The sequence below is a fragment of the Protopterus annectens genome, chromosome 3.part1, assembly GCF_019279795.1.
Source record: "Protopterus annectens isolate FY-2018-M chromosome 3.part1, PAN1.0, whole genome shotgun sequence".
Lineage (NCBI taxonomy): Eukaryota > Metazoa > Chordata > Ceratodontiformes > Protopteridae > Protopterus > Protopterus annectens.
Genome location: NC_056732.1, coordinates 1,647,243,126 through 1,647,263,594, shown reverse-complemented (window position 1 = coordinate 1,647,263,594; position 20,469 = coordinate 1,647,243,126). Strand labels below are relative to the sequence as shown.

The 20,469-nt window shown below is 40.6% G+C and overlaps 1 protein-coding gene across 1 annotated transcript in view; it reads left to right on the top strand.

Moving 5' to 3' along the window:
- Positions 1 to 20,469, top strand: part of KRIT1 (KRIT1 ankyrin repeat containing) — a 772,078-nt gene that overhangs the window by 56,443 nt on the left and 695,166 nt on the right. Inside the window, 2 exon segments of the mRNA XM_044066350.1 lie at positions 12,181 to 12,340; positions 15,026 to 15,118. Of these exon segments, the coding sequence (XP_043922285.1) occupies positions 12,181 to 12,340; positions 15,026 to 15,118 (253 nt within the window).

Genomic DNA, 20,469 nt, shown 5'->3' with positions numbered 1-20,469 from the left:
CATTTGTACAGTTGCCACTTGGTCCACTGCTCACACTTTTATTGCTCATTACAAGTTGGATTTGATTTCTTGGAACAGAGCTGTTTTTGGCCCTGCAGTACTCTGAAACATCCTTCCATGAAGACTACCTAAGGTTCTTTTAGCTGGGGACTCTGCCTCATCAGTTGAGGAATGAATGAAAATGTCACAAGATGGGTTGCCAACTGGCTTACTGACAGAACCCACATTGTGAAAGTAGCAGACTCCAAATCAGAATTCAGACCAGTGACAAGTGGAGTACCACAGGGTTCAGTCCTGGGTCTTCTCCTGTTTGGTGTCTACTTCCCTGAAGTACAAGCTAACACAGAAGGTCTTTGGCTAACTAAATTCGCAGATGACTGCAAACTAGGAGCCATAATCGAAACTCCTAACGATGTGGACATCTTACAGAAGGGCCTCACTGATGCCTGGTGTCAAAGCCATGGTCTCAAGCTCAATGCCAATGTCATCCCCTTTGGTAAAAACTCTGTACCCATGAACTACCACATAGGCGGTAGTCTGCTTAACACCGAAAGTGTGATAAGAGACCTTGGGACACAGGTGGACAGTAGTCTCTCCTTTGATCACATCACCACAGTGGTCAGGAAATCCTTCTACGTGGCACACCTCATCACAAAAGGTTTCTCATCCAGAAAAAGAGATCATTGTTCCCCTCTACTCATCATTCATTAGACCCATTATAGAGTACAATGCCCCTTTTGGTATGTACCTCACAAGACATCTACAACAACTGGAAAGGCCGCAGAAATACCTCATAAAGAGGATTACTGGCCTCAAACAGATGTCCTACGCAGACCGACTCAAAAAACTCCAGCTTTACTCCGTCGCATATCGCTTACTCAGAGGCGATCTCTGCCTAACATACAAAGCTATGTCAAACCCAGAGCTGTTGGACATGCTCCACTTGAAATCCCAATCCCTCTGAGCTACACGCTCTAGGGACCTAAACCTTGTCACCACAATAAACAGAACATGCTCTGGAACAGACTACCTATCTATGTCAAACAGAGTTCCAAATTAGCACTCAAGAAGAATCTTGATTGGATGGGTAATAAGAAATTCACCCCGGGGATCACTTCTGTGGTTCTGCTTGACAGGGGCACAGGAAAATATTTTTCTTGGGTGGCGAAAGCCAGGGTACCTTTTTGGTTAGGCTTGTATAGGCCCTAGGGCCAATAGCCTAGTACCTACCTATGACGACATCAGATACAAAAGTTATGTACTCACCATAACGATGCATCTGTGTTGTTCACTTTCACTTTTCCTCAACTTCCTGCCCCCCTCCCCTTTCTTTCTGGAGAATACCTAAAGGGAATTTCTTGGGAACCAGTTGTTCCTTGTTTGAGCTTGTTTTATCTCTACTGTTTCTGCTTTGTTGATTCTGTACATTATAAACCATTATTACTGGGGCAGCACACTATATCTGAGATATGGCGTGTCAGTAGGGCATTATGAATAAAGGGAGGAGGTCAAGATTTGGATCTGTGAATCCCGGCTGAACCAGAATGTATCCGAGATCAATCAGTTGAGGAAGAATGAAATGGACAAAACAGATGCATCGTTAGGGTTAGTAGACACTCCAGGAGATTCTTCATGACGTAACCAAGGCAAGGGGCCATTAGACTGGTTAGACATCCTTCTTTGAGTCAGTCTTCTTCTACAGGGACTCCATTAAAGAAAAAACAAAAGATTAAACACATTTAATCTCAAGAAGCCATAACACTTAAAGATGATTTTTTTACCTTAGTCAGGCATGCATTTAATCTTGGTCTTCAGAAGCCATTTGCAGCTGGATGTCCCTTGTAGAGAAATTCCTGAGAAAACAGAGTCTGATGTTCTGATGATAGAGACTGACCTTCGTTTGTTACGTATTCATAAGCCCAACTCTCAGATTCTGAAGAAACCATTAATTTCTACTCCCACAGAGGAATTTTCTTTTAATCAGACTATAGCCCAGATGAAAGAGTTAATTTTTTTTGGGAACAAATAGATGTTCACCCAAAACTGAGGAAATGATATGATTTGTTAAAAATAAGGTGGTCCTCATTCCTCGCTCATCCCTCCTATACTGCCATTCTTGTAGAATGTGTTGAATGCTGCCATTCTTGCAGAATGTGTTGAATGCTGCTTGTAGTCATCCTGATACCCAGCTGTCAGTCCCTAAAAAACTGAAAATGAGTACCACAAAGTAATAAATTCCTGTTCTTTCACCTTTAGATCAGATTCAGCAGCCATATCTACTGCTTTACCTACTGGCAAAAGATTGAGCATGAAAACTAATCCTTCTCCTGGTGACAAAGAAGGCAATGTGTTATACTGCCTAAGTAAGAGACTGTTTTCTTTCACCATGTAAGTTTTAGAATTCTGTTATCAGGTGTACATGTGGAAGTTCATGCTTTGTTGTATGGACAGTCTAAGGGAATGTTCTACCACACTTCCTACAGATGGTATCTGTTTTGTACGTCCAGTTATTTCTACCTTGTCCCAGGTATCTAAACATGGTTTGAAGAGTGTGTATGGTTGTGTAGACACTGTGTCAATGGCCATGACTACTGCTACTGTGTTGAGAAGATACGCGTGGCTATATAACCAAACGTTTGCTGATGAGGTTAAGTCTTGATCTTAGATTCTGCTGTAAACAGGGAGGTATTGTTTGGCACTTATGCTACCCAGGTTGTCTAACAGTTTGATGGAAGAGGGAAACTGAAGGATTTTCCAAGATTTTTCGTGTGCCCCAGTTTAAATCCTGTAGACCTCCCTCTTTCCCTAAAAATTCAGATAAACACAGTCATATTCTGGCAAGCAAGAGATAGCCAGTGGGAAATAAGACACAAGGGTCGTCTTAGAAAAAGGGACAGACTAACCGTGCAAAATGACTATGCCAGCATTCTTTTCTCCCTTCCCTTCATACTAACCAGTATTTCTCCCCAAACCTGCCCCAGAATCTGGTTCTTAGCATCCTCCTTTCACAAAAGATTGTCTCAGACCATTGGGCGTTAATAGCGGTGCAGGCAGGTTACAGTTGGCACAGGGGAATTCCTTCCCACCTTCTGAACTAAACAGAATATTTTCTTTAGGTTCTTCTACATTTACACACCCTAGGAGTTCTAGAACCAGTGCTTGTATGTCAAAGGGGTCTAGTCCAGAATATTTCTAGTACCAAAGGAATAGGCCTCTGGTGACTAGTACTAGATCTTTCATTTCTCAGCTTGTATGTGAAAGAACCCAAGTTCAAAATGTTACAGTACCTGTTGTCCCTCTTTTCTCCCATGTGTTCATAGGTAAATACTAGGCAGACTATTTCAAGCATAGCCTACAACCAAAGGTCAGAATCAAACCTTGTATATGTGAGGTGAAGACCTTAACCATTATGTCATCCCCCTCCTGCTTGCTAAGTTAAAAGATGCTTTTCACATTCCCATAGCCACCGCCTTCAGAAAATGTCTGAGGTTCTATGTATCGGAGTCACATTATCAGTTATATGCATTATCCTTTGGATTATCTACAGCTGCAAGAGTCTTTGCAAAATGCCTAGCCCCAGTCGTAACTCATTGCAGACTGATTGGCATTCACATATTTCCTTATTTAGACGACTCATTTATCTTTGCAGAGTCTGCATGTCCTCCCCGCGATCAAGTGACATTAAAGACATGCAGGTTGGTGCGTGTGTGAATGGGTATTCCTCCTTTGAAGGTTGGACATCGGGCTGGCAACTCGGCACCATAAAAATCCACTACCAATCATTAGCGGACCGGAGTTCCGCTGTGGTGACCCCTAACTGGGAAAAGCCGAAAGACAATTACATTTATCTTTGCAGAGTCTTTATTTAGTTGTCAAGAGTCATTAATCGGGGTTGTGTCTGTTCTGGCCAATATGGGCAGTAACAACTAAATTTTATACATTAAAAATAATATTGTTTGAATTTAACAAACTTTTAACTCTTAATTTATATTTTAAAATGCAGTTGCTACAGTCAAACAACATTCCTTTTATAATAGTAAGTACTATTTCAATTGTAGCAATTACTGTTTCTTTAAATGTTATGTAATGGATGATGCAGTTGCACCACCTGACTGATTTAAGCTTTTAAAAGTTCATTGCTTGGCTTAAAGATGTTTGACCTGAAGAAGCTAAAAATGCTTTCACAGAAATGCTTGTTATTAAGGTATATTTTTTACCAGTGCTTTGTTTCTTCTCTACCCATTGTGTTTGCACATAGCTGCAGTTATTTTAGATATTTTTTATTCAAATCTTACTACCAAAGGGCTTCCATTCTATCAGTTGCTGTTTCTGAGATCCCTCGAATGACGATATTTTACTTGAGGACCTCACCATTTCGTTTCGCGCAGAAGTGGGCGTGTCGCAAATTGAGTGACAACCTGGTCTGCATATGTAATTAGCCTTCAAGTAATCGCACGTGCATAGATATTTTTGGATGACTCCTTCAGCATGCTATTACAAAAAATATATTAAACAGTTATCTTCAGCACTGACATCTCATTAGCCTGGGAACCGGACTAGAGCATATCCTTTAGCAGGTGTTGAAAGCTGTTCTAAACCAAAATGACAACTGGCCTAGCACTCAGAATTTTTGGAAATCACGAGTGGCAATTTACACATAAAAACTCAGTACTGTTTCCAACCTTCCTCTTGGTTAACCCCATTTGAATTTGAAAGCAGAAACTTAATTGGTTATACTAAGGCTGCTGCCTCTCCCCTTCCCTAGTCACTTGTTCTCAGGCTAATGAGGTAAAACAGCAATGTGACACAAACCAGAAGGAATAATGAAAACTAGGTTTGTTTGAGTACCAAGTGACTGTCCAGTTTTAAACAAACACAATAGCAGACTCATTACAGATCAATAATACAATTCATTCCTCCTCAGTCTATTCAGCCAAAGTGGAAAAAATGCAAGCCCGTGACTATATACTGTAAATTCACACATAGTGGCTTTCACTGCAACATGTGTAAGGCTTGATGCACCTCTTCCTCTGCACTCAGAATTTTTATTTTTTTATAGTTAGATGACTGGGAAAGTCTGACTGCGCAAACTGTGTTGCCAAGAGGCCCCAGGGGAAAACTCTGACAGTATGTAACATACATAAATGTATATAAAAACTTTTCCTTTAAATTACATGAATGTAAACTATTATTTTTCATATGAATGTGTATATGAAATGCTTGAATAATCTGCCTGCTACACTCTGGAGGGAAGCCAATGAGTTCAGTGGATGATGCACACTGATTTCAAACTAGTTATTAAACTGCGATTACTGCATACTGAAGTGCACAGATATTATTAAACTGCATTCCCTTATCTTCCATTTTACCAACTTATGTTGGTAACGTTTTACTGGTTTTATTTATTGTTATATTACATGTCAGTGCACTTTTTTTTTTTTTTTTTTGACATCCGATGGTACATTCGGAGGGAATGCATATTCATGAATGACATGTCACGGGGTGGGTTGTGGGCGGGGCTTGCTAGTGCACATCTGGTGAGGCCCTCAAGTAAAATATTGCCCCTTGAATTAGATGGTGTGTGTCAGGAATGTGCTTAACATTAAAAAATAAAGCTTTAGATCTGATATTCTTTTTATTCTTCCTCTACAAATGGGTTATAGATCTGAGCCTCAGATCCAACTCTGCTGCATTCTTTAGATTTTAGGATCCAGCTCTCATGTTCCTCCCCCTACTCGTAATGCCCTAGTTTTACCTCAGATCTCATTTGCCACTATCATCCTCAGACATAGGGTCCTTCTCACGAGCATTTATTCCATTTTTTTCGTAAGTAAATTTATCTTTAATTACCTACATCTTCATTTTTTCTTGTTACCTTCTCCCTTTCAAGTACTATTTTTCAGCATCCGCCTCTACTGTATTTTATTATAGTATTTTCTGTTATTACTATAGTTGGTATTTTTCTTTATTGCCGTCTGTTACAGGGTAACTCTTTACTATGATTGCTGGTAATTTTTCTTCCCTTTCTTCTTTTCCCTTCATAAAAACAAACAATAAAAGTGTTTTCTTCATTTTCTCTTTAGTGTTTCTTTAGTACTTTCTTTTTTTGCCATAGGACCATTGATACTTGCTACCCTGTCATGGCTGACAAGCTGACAGAATTCAAAAATTGCACTTCTTATGAGTATAAAATCCCTAACTCGGATGAACTCGGATGCGCACAAGGAGTGTGTATATTGTCTCGGAACAGCCCCATCTAGACACTAGCTATAATATTTATGCCGCTTTCAACTCTGTGGTATTAGCTGACAGACGCAGCAAATTTATTTTTTAAAGGTCTCCTTCCTTCCTCAACACCTTCTTCTGGGGCTCAAACCCCCAGTAAAACTTCTAAATCTGCTCCTTTGGAGCATAGAGAGCTCTGTTCACCAATGTCCCCTAGGACTTTGTCGGAACCACTTACAAAAATCTCAAAATTGTCGCATCAGACATCCTCTGACCCGAAGGTTCATTTCTATGGATCTGAAATCCTCTTATCATAAAGTTTTGGATCCAATCATAATTTCAGCCAGTCTCACTGCTCTGATCTCAGATCCCAAGTCTTCAGATCTGAAACCTGGTACTTCAGACACCCGAAGATCTCGTTCTCCAGAATTCATCCTGGATCCGATCTCTCCTACTCTGCACTCTTTCCTTTATATGCAAACTCACAAGAAGCATTCCAGGACTCAGCCTACTATATCCTCCAGGTTCCCCAGAAGTCTTTTCAGAAGCGAATGTGGATAGTATGATGTGAAAATTCCTCAGAGCTCAGATCCAGGAGGGGGTCATTCCAGCTCTGTCTCCTGTTGGATCTTTGAGTCTTACAACCACTGTTCACACAATACTGTCTCCTTCTCTGTACCATTCTTTGGTTTCAGAGCCCCAGGATCTGATGGCTCCAAGAGGTCCAGAGTTGAATCTGAATAGAATCTCTTCATTGACTCTGACAGCATCCCTGACCAGTTCTGTTCTATACCGTTGGATCGGAATGGGTCCCAGAGCTGATGCGTTGGCTTCAGGTCCATGGGGCCAGGATTTACTCCAATGTATCGTATCCATCCTTGCTCCACAGAGCCTCTTTGCTGGACAACTTGGGTCTAGTCTCCTCCTCCAGGCATGGCTCCTGTAGGAGTTGTGATCTACCCGAACTGGAAGTCTCGGCTCAAGTGGAGGTGGCCATGGCTTCTCTGGATCCATCTGCTTTTGAGGCTGTGGAAAAGACCTTCTCTGTTCCTAGAGGTCTGGTCTCTCATCCCTCTGATCCACTTCCTGTACCTTCTTCAGTTCCGAACTCTGAGTCCATTAGGCCTAGTCCATAGGGTCAGCCAATTCCTGCTAGCTTCCAGTCAAGTTCCCGCAGAGGAGGAGATCCATCGGAAGAGAACATGCAAGGGGAGGCACATAGATTCCCCACTGGAATCTCTCACTGAGGATACTGATTTCGAGGAAGAAGGGTGCCCCAGATCACCACTGGATGATGTCTCCTCTGGAGACCTATTAGAGATCCTTGGGTAGAAGGTGGTTGGTCTTCTGATGATCCTTCTGTAGCAGAATCAGTAATTTTGGAAGCTTTTGTTTCTGGCCCATCTACATTTTGGGTTACCCCTTCGGCAGATGAGCTCATTGATTTAGTTTCCCACCGGGCATGGAAGGAACCCGATGCCATTTAGCCTATATTGAGATGACCTAAAAATTCCTAGATACCCCTAAGAATAGACCCCACTGGAGCAAAGGAGTCCCAGTAGATGCTATAGTGGTGGCATCAGCCACTAAAAAGAGCTAACAGAAGAGAGCTGTTCTGTCCACCTACCAGACAGAAAGTCTGGGGTGCTGGACAGATTCAAAAAGCAAGTATTTGCATCAATAACATTTGCCTTGAGGTCTCTTAAAACTACCTGGCACATTTCACAAGACCACGGAGATTTGACCAAAGAACTACCAAATTCTCCCTCTGTCTGAGTTCATGTCTGCAACTGATTTCAAAAGATCATTTTCTCAGCTGGCCACTCCTTTTCAATTTCCAATGTGTTCATGAGGTTGATCTCTCACGCAGCTGAAGTCACCTCATGAGCTGCCGGTTCAAGCATGGCCATAAGGAGACATACCTGGATGTGATTGTGCAACTTTGCCGAGCTTTTCAAGACATCTTTCATCAACTCTCCTTTTGATGGAACATCTGTATTTGGTCCATCTGTGAAAGAGATACTTACCCGCAGCAGTCAAGAAGGAAGACCTGTCTGCCATGGGAATCAATTTTCTACCCCTCAATGAACCTTCTGTAGAAGTCAGAGAAGTGGAAAGAAAATGTGGTTCTGCAAATCTTGGAGACCTTTCCAAGATCCATGCAGGGGCAACTCCTTCAGAGGCAGAGGAGGCAGAACTAATGGTAGACATTGCCCCAGAGACCACCCACAACATCAAGGTTTCTGCAGTTCCTATGTGTACAGACCCTTTCAGTCCAGATGCCTGGGCTACAATAACAAAAGATGCCTGGGCCCTAAAAATAATATCCAGAGTCTACTCCATACCATTTTTCCAACCCCTAGTCTACAAAAGAAAGACACTTCCCAATGTTCCACCCAGTCAGAGGAAGGCAGCAGCGCAAGAAATTCAAAAGCTGCTAGATAATAGCCATCCAAGAGGTCCCATCAGATCAAATAGGATTCGGAATTTGCTGACATTTCTTTTTAGTGCCCAAAAAGACAGGGGACCTGAGACCAGTTTTGGATCTGAATAAATTGAATCTCTCTCTGAATGGTCACGGTCCACTCCATTCTGCCATTTCTTCTCAAGGACAATTGGATGTGCTCTCTAGATTTTCAGGATGCATACTATCACATCAAAATAAACAGGCACTCGTGAAGATATTTACGCTTTCAGTTGGGAACCAGCCATTGTCAGTTTAGAGCCCTGTCCTTTGAGCTTACCACAGCCCCCCAGGGTGTTCACCAAATATATGGCAGTGGTGGCAGCTCACTTGAGACTCAAAAGATTCCAGATGTTTCCATATTTAGACAACTGGCTTCTCATAGCCAGAATTTTCACTCACTGGGAACAGCAATTACGCCAAATCAAATCTAACAGCGGTACAGAGCCAGGAGTTTATTGGTGCTCATATGAACACGACAAAGCAAATTGCTTACTTGCCAACTCATCACATCTCATACTCGGTTCTCTCCCATCCATTTTCTCCAGCCAAATTTATCCTTCAAGCGCTAGGGTCTGTGGCAGCAACAGTAAAGCTACTTCCTTTCACACAGTACTATATGAGTGTTCTTTAATGAACTATAGTTGTTCAGTGGTCTGTTCTTGACATTCCCTATCCTTTCCAGTCAAGTTTACACTGATTTGCAAAAACCACATCCATTGGTAGATCCTGTCGGACGGCATTTATGTAGGTCGACCTTTTGTTCTACCACCCCTGTTGGCCACGGTGACTACAGCCACCTCCCAGTTGGGGTGGGAGGACATTACTTGGACAGTCCAAGGCATGTGGTCCCCTGCCCCCAAGAGAGCAATTTGCATATCAATGTCCTGGAGATGAGCAGTCCTATTAGGGTTGCAGGCATTTAAGATGTTCTTCATGTAGGAACTACTGCGATTCAGGCTGACAATATGTCTGTAGTCTGGTACATTAACAAACAAGGGGCAAACCAGTTTTACCCTATCTGCCTAGAGGCTATAAGTGTGTGGCAATGGGTGGTCTCTGTCAACCACTTTCTAGCTGCAATGCACATTCTGGGGAAAACCAACATACTCGCGGACAAATTAAGCAGGTCCAGTCTGATTCTTCACGAGTGGTCTCAATCAGTTTGGGCCAACCTTGCTACGACCTGTTTGCTTCCCCACAGCAATAAGTGCAGCAGGTACTTTGCTCCGATTCCCCCTCAGGGGGAATAACTGAGAGATGTTCTAGTCCATATTTGGCCATCTGATCTCCTTTATGCTCATCATTCACTTCCTTTGATTCCCAAACTCTTACAGAAAGCAATCCGTTTGAAGAGCTCCGTCATCCTCATTGCCCCTTCTGGCCTCCACAGGCATGGCTCCCATTCCTTTGGTCTCATCTTTGTTATCCTCCCTGGATACTAGACTCAACTCCAGACCTCCTCTCCCACCTCTAAGGGATGAGTCATAACAGTATCTCAGTCCTCAAACTAACTGTATGGTTTCTCCAGTTCTAATAATCGTCAGACAACCCAGGCTTTCTTCACTATTACATACAATTTTATTATCCTCACAAAAAGATTGTACCAAGAAGGTTTACAAGAGCAAATGGAACAGATTTTCCCTTTAGGCATTGAAAAATAATGTTGATCCCTTTTCTGTCCCAGTTTTTGCTGTTCTTGAATTTCTGGCTGTTCTTTTTAAAGAAGGAGTTGGTTGCCAATTTCAGTTTAATCATAGAAAAACTATTTCAAATTTTCTTATAGGAGTTGAAAATTATTCTTTGGCTTTTTCTAAATTATGTAAAGCCTTTCAAACAGGCATTCTTTTCTTAGACCTCCAGTAAAGGATCCTTCATCTCCCTGAGATCTGACTATGGTTGCTACAAGGTTTGACTCAAAAAAAAAAAAAACTTGAACCTTCAACCAAATATTATTTCAAACTCTTGCCATGGAAAACATCCTTCCTGGTAGCTATCACTTTCCATAAAGATAGGGTTAGTCTATGAAGAAACCCTTCTTTTTTACCTAAAGTGTCTTCTGAATCTAATATTAATCAAGCCATTCATTTACCAGTTTTCTTTCCATGTTTTTCAAACAAAGGAGAATACATGCAATATTTCCTGGTCTACACAGACAATTGCAGTTTTATTTTATTTGCACAGAAAGAAACAAGTTAGAAAATCAGATCAGCCGTTTGTGTCCTTCTCATCAAACCGACTGGGTTATCCAGTTTTTAAAGTTGCATTGGCTAAATGGATTACTGATTGCATTTCTTGGACCTATTCTCAAGGCATCTCTCTACCAAGACCCCTAAAGCCCACTCAACTAGATCCATGGTCACTTCATCTCCTTTTTGGCAAATACGTCTATTGATGATGTTTGTGCAGCAGCCACATGGCTCAATTCTCACATCTTTGTTAGACACATTACAAGCTCAGTTGTTTTCTGGAATCTCCTTCCATGAGGGCCACCCAAGATTAACATAGCTGGGGACTCTGTCCCATTCATTGAGGAAGAATGAAAAGGACAACATCAGATTTAAAAGTTATGTACTCACCATAACTAGGCATCTGTGTTTATTTTTATTCTTCCCCAACTCCCCCCCCCCCCCATCCATCCCCTTCCTAAAATCTTCTGGAGGAACTAGTTGGACTAATTATTGGAGGCTTGAGCCCTATCTTTTCAGCTATCTCTTTTGTTATCCAATTTAGGGGAATTTTATGGCAACAAACTCTGTCTGAGGTATTGAGGTTGCTCTAGGGCATTATGGGTAGAGGGAGGAGCTTGAGAGGAGTTCAAACGTTGGATCTGAAATCTAAAGTATGCGGCAGAATCGTATCTGAGGATTGGATCCATAACCCATTAGTTAAGGAAGGATGACAATGGACAACACAGATGCCTAGTTATGGTGAGTACATACCTTTTAATTTATTTTACTAGGTACACAGTACCAAAGTTGGTCTACATGTGGACTAAATTATCAGTAATGAATATAGTTCCTCAACTCTGAATCTAGTTACCTACCAGTGAATTTTCTAAATTCTAAGTGTTGCAAATAAAAAAATGCTAAATGTTTAGCATATATATGTTTTCCTTTGGAAAGTGTCTGAACAGCCAAGAATATTAATTATATTGGATCTTTGTGAAAATCTGTTTGTTAATGTTTGAATGAAATTTGCCTATATTTTGCATCACACACTTTGTCCTGTAAAGGTGATTTGTCTTTATAAATTTTACAGTGTGGATGTATGAAATATAAGCTACATTGATGGATAAGCTATGGCCTGTATTTTTTGGAGATGTAGACTCCATAACTGGTGTAAGTCTAAAATATTAATTGAGGTCAGTTAGGAGATGAAACCTCATTTGACTGTATTGCAGAAAATAATGTATTTTATTGTGTTTCACAGTTTTTATCAGGTCTTTATTTTTGTTGATACATTTTTATTCCACTCTTTTTATCCAACAGATTCTTCTGCTTGAGCTTCCCATAGAAGGACAAAAGAAAAAGAGGAAGAAAATATTGTTGGAAGCGAAACTGAAAAGCAAAAATGACACAACTCAAGAAATAATAGATTATGTTATGGAAGTTACCAAGCCCATCTTCCCTGCTAATCAGGGTATCAAAGGTAGTAATATAGTCTTACCTATTTGTAAAATGCAGTAGTAGATATTTTTAAGACCGTAACTTATTTTTTCTTATTTTTGGTGTAGGAAGCTGTTTTTACCTGTATAGATTTTTGTCCTTCCCATTCTTTGTCTTTCTTTTAGAGCAAATTGCTGTTCATATGTGAGGAGTGGAGACATACAGGGGATGGGGAACGAGACTGCTTTGGTTTGAGTTCTCATTATGAACTAGGTTTGAATGTTATAATTGTATAATTTGCACAGAAGATATTAAATTACAACTTCTGTTGTCAAAAACAGTTTGTATTTTGTAGTTGCCCAGTCACAAATGCACTTATGTGTGAAAAGTAGTAACTGAAAGCTTCTGATTATAATGTTCTTCCACTGTTTCATGAGAAAAAGCTATATAAAAGCTTGGTGAGTACAATGAAAATTTGAAGATGTGATACTAATTGTGTTGAAGAGTGTCTCTGACAGTCATTCTTTCCCTTAAGGCTGAGCTAGGAACACCGTTTTAGATATATATGCAAAGGAATTGAACACCGGCACTATATTGAGAAACTGATTAAACACTTTTGTAAGGTGCTCTAAGGCACTCCAAATCCATGACATAAAGGGATGAAGCCTTGACTATGCCCCAGGTGACCAGAGTTCAGTTAGTGGATCAGGTGCTGGGGAGGATGTGAGCAAGAAGCCACTGCCAACTCTGTTGTCTGGGAGGGGGCAGCTCTGGCTCACTACGTGGGTGACAACTTGTGGGAACACCATATGTTCACCCAATGGTGGTTTAAGCCACCTGAGTTCATAGCCTAAGTTGTTAAGGGAAAAGTGACATCCTTCCTTCTGAGTAACTGTTGGGGTCGGTGTTCATATGGGAAGAGGGTAGGCCTCCTGGCCCAGCTAGCTGGCTTGTTCCCTACCACCCAGCACTCAATGGGGAACTGAGGATTAATGCAGGTTTCTTGGCAGGATAGAATGGGCTATAGGTTTCTCACCTTGCCTGGAAATATCCATCTCCCATTCTTCTGGGACAAATGGGCCAGTTGGGCAAAGTCTGGAAATGCCCTCCTGATCTGCCAGAATGAATGGGCCACTTGGGTGAAGGTGGAGGTGACATTGGGCAATGTCCTTGGGGAAGCCAAATAAAAGAAGTGTGATATAAGATGAAACATTGTGTGGTACTGCAGCTGCTGGGGTTGAGCTTTTTTATCGTGACTTGAGCAGCTCAAACAGAAAATGTCAAAGTAATAGTAACTGTTTATGTAAATATAGAGACATTATATTGCTACATGTAGATTTAGCTTTCTAAGCTGAGGAAGTCAGAAACTGTGTGATTAAGGGTAATTTTGGAGGGCATATATGACAAAACTCCACTTGAAATGAGGTAAATATCAAAGAGAAATTAAATAGACAGCGTATTCTGTGACATTTTCTGTTGCTGCTTGAGAGAGAGACACAACAATGCAAATTCGAAAGGGTGTTAGCGGTCAGTTTACTAAGTAGGGAAAATTAAATTTAAGAAAGAAATTAAATTCTGGAAGCAGATACTGTCCCAGCAGTTGTATTATGAGAAAGCTTTCTATAACCATGTATAGTATTGGTTTATTAACTGAATGCTGGTCAGGATTTTTAGAGTTAGTAAAAGATAAAAAAAATTTAAAACTGAAACCACAGCTTAATGCAGAAATGGTGCAAACAGATGCGATGCGCTTTTATTTCAAAATTTCAAAAATAAAGCATCAAGAAAGTCGCTAAAAGCCACTCTCCAACTTAAAGAAAATTAAAGTTTAAAACACTTTACTTTCATAGAATAAAGTTTGTTTCTGGTTTAATCATTTTTTGTGTTTTGTTCATAGTTTTCATTAAGCTAGTTTTAGTTTTTAGCTTTAGGTTGACTGAAGTCGTGTTTTTGTGTTTCATAAAAAAAATTTCATTAAACATATGCAAGTGTTTTTTATGTTGAGGGAAGGAAGTAGAAATGAGACTGTACGAGAGAGAGATCGAGAGAGACTTAGCTTTAGTATGCACAGGTGAAATCATACACTGTAGTGTGTAGAGGGGTTAGGAGGGTGGCCTAATGATTAAGTTATTATAATCATAACGTCAGGGATCTCCATGTGATACATGTGAGCACTTTGTAAGAAGCTGTTTTACATAACCATTGTTTTACTTTTTAAATTAGCTGTGTGAGGTGGTCTTTTGCATTAGTTGCCACATGCTACCTTTGCATTGCTGGCTATGTATTTTTTAATGACAATTGACAGAGGCAGTGGGTAATCAGGCAGTCCGTTTTAAGAGTATGTGTATTGAAATAATCACTTTGTCAGGCATGTGGTCGTGTCTTATTTATGAATGGACAACAAATAATTATTCACTTCTTAGACTCTCCACTGGCCTGCATTAATTTATTCTATCCATCAGATGGGTAGGTACATTCTCCAGGTGTTTGCCTGATATGCATATATCTTATGATGGACTTGCAATCCAATTCAGTATAATTTCCTGCCTTTTGCCTGATGTTTGGCAGAGTAGTATCTGGTTCCTCACAACTTTGAGTCTGATAAAGTGGCTATTGGAAAGTGAGTTGGAAGAAGTATGGCTCCATTACTAATCCATCCACTTCAGCAGCTGACTATATGCATTTTCATGGAGTTTACAGATTGGTTAACTGAACTCCTTTTATTTAGGAAAGCGAGTTGTGCTGTTGAAGAAGTTTCAACAAGATGGAGAAAAAGCTGGAAAAGAAGCAGTACTTTACATTGTTCCAACGGTGACCACAGGTAATTAAATTACATGTTCTTGCAAGTATGTGTGATAGCTTTGTTACACAGAAAAATGCTGGTAATTTTAGACAAAAATAAATAAAAAGGCATAAACTACTACTACATAGTATGTGTAGTAAACGTAGTAAACATACTGTTACAGTCAATGTCACACAATGCACTACCTACATACTACTTTTTTGGACAATGTCTACATCATGTATGGTGAGAGTGACTGTTATTGTCTGTAGTGTTTTAACTGTATAGAATTGCCTAGATGTGTAGTAATTCAGCATCTTGCAGCAGTTCGTTATTTCAACTTATTTTTTGTATAGTATTTCTAATGTAATTTTTATTGTATTGGGTTATACTGTATTTGTATTGTATTGCATGGATGGCGCAGTGGTGCAGCGGTAGCATTGTCGCCTCACAGCAAGAGGTTCTCCGGTTCGATTCTTGGCTGGGGTGCCCTCTGTGCAGAGTCTGCATGTCCTCCCTGCATTCATTTGGGTTTCCTCAGGGTGCTCCGGTTTCCTCCCACATTACAAAGACATGTATCTGGAGCATTTCTCCCCGGGCCTCTGCTGAAAATTGGCTTTGTTCCAAGTCGGACGTTCCCGGATAATAAATGTTAAATAAAATAAAAAAAAACAAAATGTGGAGCTTTTCTCCCCGGGCCTCTGCTGAAAATGGGTTCTGTAGACCCAGTCAGACCACTCTGGGAAACAAATGTCAAATAAATAAATAAAATCTTGCTTTACATGCAGTTAAGCACTTGCTTTCTTGTTCTTTCCACTGTTTTGTGAGATCTGTATACCATATTTAAACATTATGTTTTGTAAGATTAGAATAATCACTTTGGTAACAAAACTTCTGTGGAAATAAGGATAGTGATGCATCTTTATTTGGGGAAAGAGTTAAATTTCCAGACAGAATTATTGCTGTTTTGTGATGAAGATGATGTGGTTCTCACTTCTTAAGATGACTGTTATCCATGCTTTCACTGTAGGGTTCAGCAACCTGCCTACCAGCTTACCCATTAAAATAGCATAATTCGTTCTAGTCTCACATTCTTCAGTTTATGGAAGCTCTTAAGCTTTTTTTCTGGCTATAAATCAATTTTCACTTTACCTCACAAATTTATTGCAATGTGGTGAATGTTTTATTTTTAATTCAAGAAAAATAGCTCCTGTTAAAAGGGGGGTATTCAAACTGTTAAATATAGCATTCTGCTACATAAACTTAACTTGCTGCAGAATGTCATGGGAAGTTAGGAATTATCTAACAGCCATTTCACAGTTACTAGTCTAAATGTTGGATCATCAGCAGGTACCTTAACAGCTAGTGTTCCGCAAGGTTCTGTGCTAGGTCCAGTACTTTTCCCTCTTTTTATATTAATAATTTCCCTTGGGACATGTCACATTTAAATATTGCCGTGTTTGCTGACATCATGGTGGTCCACACAAGTCTTTGCTACAGTTAGCTTCAGTGCTGTAAAAACACTGTTTTTCCATTTGGAATCTGCTTACCAATGCAAGTCATCTATTCATTCAAGTAAGTCTGCTGTAATGGTTTTTGGTTTTTGATAATACTAAAGGATTAAATAAATATTCTGCACTAAATATTGTTGACCTTTTAGGGTACCGTGTTTCCATTTACCAAACAACAGAGATACCTTGATATCCTATTGGATGATGAAGGTGATGGCAATGATAATGATTTTTCTAATTATGTTGAACTTTTAGTAATCAACTTAAGATTGCCTACAGTGTTTCAAATCTGATTACATTAGATGCCAGGCATGCATAACCATTGGTGTTCTAACCCCAATAACTGAATACTTATTGGCAGTTATTGCCCCATCCAGCCACAACACAATACCGCAAAAAACAGAAAACTAAATTCTAAGATTTATTGATCATACCACTGTCACCGTACATAACTGCATGTCCATTCAAATGGCTGAATGGTTACATACCTCTGCAAAATCCATCTTCCTGCTAAATACTTTAATTTTCAGCTGCTTAAGGATGGTTTCTGCCCACTATTTCAGAGTACACTAACGCAAATTGTCATATGCTTTTAGAAACTCTGAAGTCATCCAACTGAACACACCCCCTGTATCACTAGTCTGTTGTAAGAAATCCATAAAGAAGCTTTCTGCAAACTTGCTCCTGCTTCATGGAACAAACTGCCTAAAGACATCATTGCTTTAGACAGTCTTTCCCAATTAAAAAAAAAAATAATTCAAACTTTAGATATCTTTTTCTCAAAGAAAGAACTGTTCTGTATGTTGTCTTCAAGTAACCATGAACCCTTGCCATGCTCTGTTTCTCAGTTTTACAATAACCCTATGTGCCCTTTTTTTTGGCCTGTGTTTCAGTGAAGGTAGATCCATTTGTAATTTCCTATTGCAGTCTGTCCTATCTTGGTGCGATTTCACACACATTTCTGTAACACAGTTCTTGAATACTGCTTCACCTTAGGCATTGTCACCTTGTATCCCTGTGTGGGACCTCAGCTTTATAAATGAACACCTGACATAGTCCACAGGTGAGAGTACTAATAGTTGCTACAGCTGGAGGACTTTTTGAACCTTTAAGCCTCTATATGTAAAGGGCTTTGTGCTGTTTTTCTTTTTCCATTGTTGCTCAGATATAAAGGAAGGGAGTGTCCTTATGTGTTTCTGTTAGCCCTCTTACGTCACACCACTTCATTTCTTTTGCTTTTCTTCATACATGTGAAAAACAGTAAATAAGTTTACTTAGCTTTGAATGTTTCCAGACAAGTAAGACATTTTACTGAAAGAACAAAACACATTTATTTTATTTATATTTATGCAGTCATGATCTTTAATGAAGAATATGATGAATAATTTCAACAGAGATACCACAACATATATTCGAAAATCTGGATAAATAGTGCAGACAAGATATTGAAAGCTTTTCTTGTGGGTCTAGTTCATATATTTATATTCATAGTTTGTTTGCTGTGTGGAGTAGAGCACTGATCCACATGGCTGAGAGTGCTGTCTGGTAAAGGTGATATTCTCAGAGTCACAGTAGGTGGATGGGAGGTGAAGGAATCAAATACTAAATACTACAAAATATTAAAGGAAACAGCTTGATGTTCATCGTGCATACAGCTGCAGTCATAACAGATGGGTTATCCTGCCGTCAGGTGGGTCCTCGGTCAGCCGAATTCCAAAGTCTAGGTCCGGCGTCGGTTGTCGTCGCTTCTTCCCTGACGTCAGTGCAGAAGGGGTATAAAAGAGGCAGCTGACGCCATTTTCTTCAGTCTTTCTTGCCGCGCGGTGCCCGAAGCAGAAGCAGTTCGCAAGTGCCGGTCGGCCAGCTCCTGAGATTTACGAAAGTATTTCAGCCGAAGTCTTCTTGAAAGCTAAGTACCCTGTTGGGGAAACTTTTCTTGCCTCAGACCAATGTCAGACAAAGTTAATAATTGCATTTCATGTGGGAAGCAAATACTGCATAAGGATTTCCACTCTTTCTGTATACCTTGCTTAGGCCCAGACCACGACGTCTCGGCCTGCCATTTTTGTGCTAGATTCAATAAGCACACTATTAAGCATTGGACGGAGTTCGCCCTTCACTTTTCTGGCAAAAAATTTAATTATATTATGTCGTCGGACATACGAGGTCCGCACCACCTACTGAAACCACGCTAAGGCCGACTACCAGTTCTCCGGTACTCAGCAAGTTACCTACGCAGCCCCTGAGTACCGATGACAATGCATTACCGGTGTCTTCAGTACCTGAGGTCGCAGGCTCCTCGGCCCCCATTCCTACTACAGATCCCGACGCCACTCCTGGCGGGGAAACTCAGAATTTAGACAGGCCTGCCATTTCTCAAGGGGTCTTCAGGCCTTCCTCCTTCTCTATTAAAGCCTTCACTAAATCTAAAGCAGCCATGAAAACCAAAAAACAGGTTCCTCAGACCCCCTCTCAAGGCACCATGCCTAAAAACAGATGCTTAAAATGGCTGAGGATTTGATTTCTCTTATCAGGGGTTCTCAACCTCCCTCTGACAAAAGGCCCAGATTAGAGGAAGACTACCCTTCCTCAGATCAAGCTTCTGTTACCTCAGAACTATCTGAGGACCAGGATTATGCCTATTCTTCATTCAAAGACTCTGATGCAGAGGAGTCTATTCCCTCAGTCTCCCCCCCTGAGGACTTCTCTTTTGGGGAAATCCTGCGTACATTGAGGGAACACTTTCACTGGGAAGGCCAAGATTACTCAGATTCCAAGAAAAGGCTCAGGGAATTTCTTCTGCTCCCCCAGCATAGGCCTCTGGCTATCCCTCCTGTTTTAGATATATTGGATGATGTGTACACAGAAGCCAGCCTTAATCCTGATTCTTTGCCTCCAGCTCCTGTTAAACCAGACAGGTATTACCGGGTTCCTGATTCTCACCAGTTCCTGTATAAAAGCCATACTGCTGACCCAGAAACAATTTCACAGGGTCCCAAGGGAATTAAGGCCTCTACTGCTAAAAATCCATTACCTTCAGAGAGAGATTCCAGAGCTTTAGAAAGGTGGGGGAAAAAGGTGTACACCTCGGCCACTTTAACCATGAGGGCATTAAACTGTCAGTTCCATATGTTAAAGTATCAACAGTTTTTGATATCTCAGCTGAAAAGCAAGATGACACAACCAGAACAACCAGATTTAAAAGAGTTGCAGGATTTGTTGCATGGTGCAGAGCAAGTGGGTAAACATACCTTGCAGTGTGGTTTTGATGCTTTAGAGGCCTCATGTAGAGCTGCTGTTACGGGGTCTGTTATACGTATGCATGCTTGGCTCAAAGAGCAAACCTTACCAGATCATGTCAAAGCTAAATTATTAGATGCACCTCTTCAAAAAGATGTATTGTTTGGTGTTAAAGCTTGAGGAGGTGCTAAAGAAAATGGAGGAAAAAGTGAAATCAATGCAAACAGTGAAAGATTTCCTGCAGGTACAGCCTCCACGTTTCAGCAGAAACTGGCCTTCAAAAAATTGGTCCTTTCCAGCCACGGACAGACCTCAAAGGGGCAGATACAGGCACCCAAGGGGCAGAGGGCAACCTCAAGGATCCTTCAGAGCCAGACAGTGGCAAGCACCAACACCAAGAGGTGGAGAAGATAGATCACAGTCTTTTAGAAAACAGACACAATGACTTCCCCCCCCCTACACCTGCCAAGCAAAGCTTTAATGGCAGCACCTTTGGGCGGAAAATTGACATTATTCTCAAAAAATTGGCATATTGTTACAAAAGACAAATTGATTCTGGACATTATAGACAGAGGCTACAGGTTCCACTTTCACACCCTTCCAAAAATGAGAGGCATGCCAAACCTGCCACAAAATCAA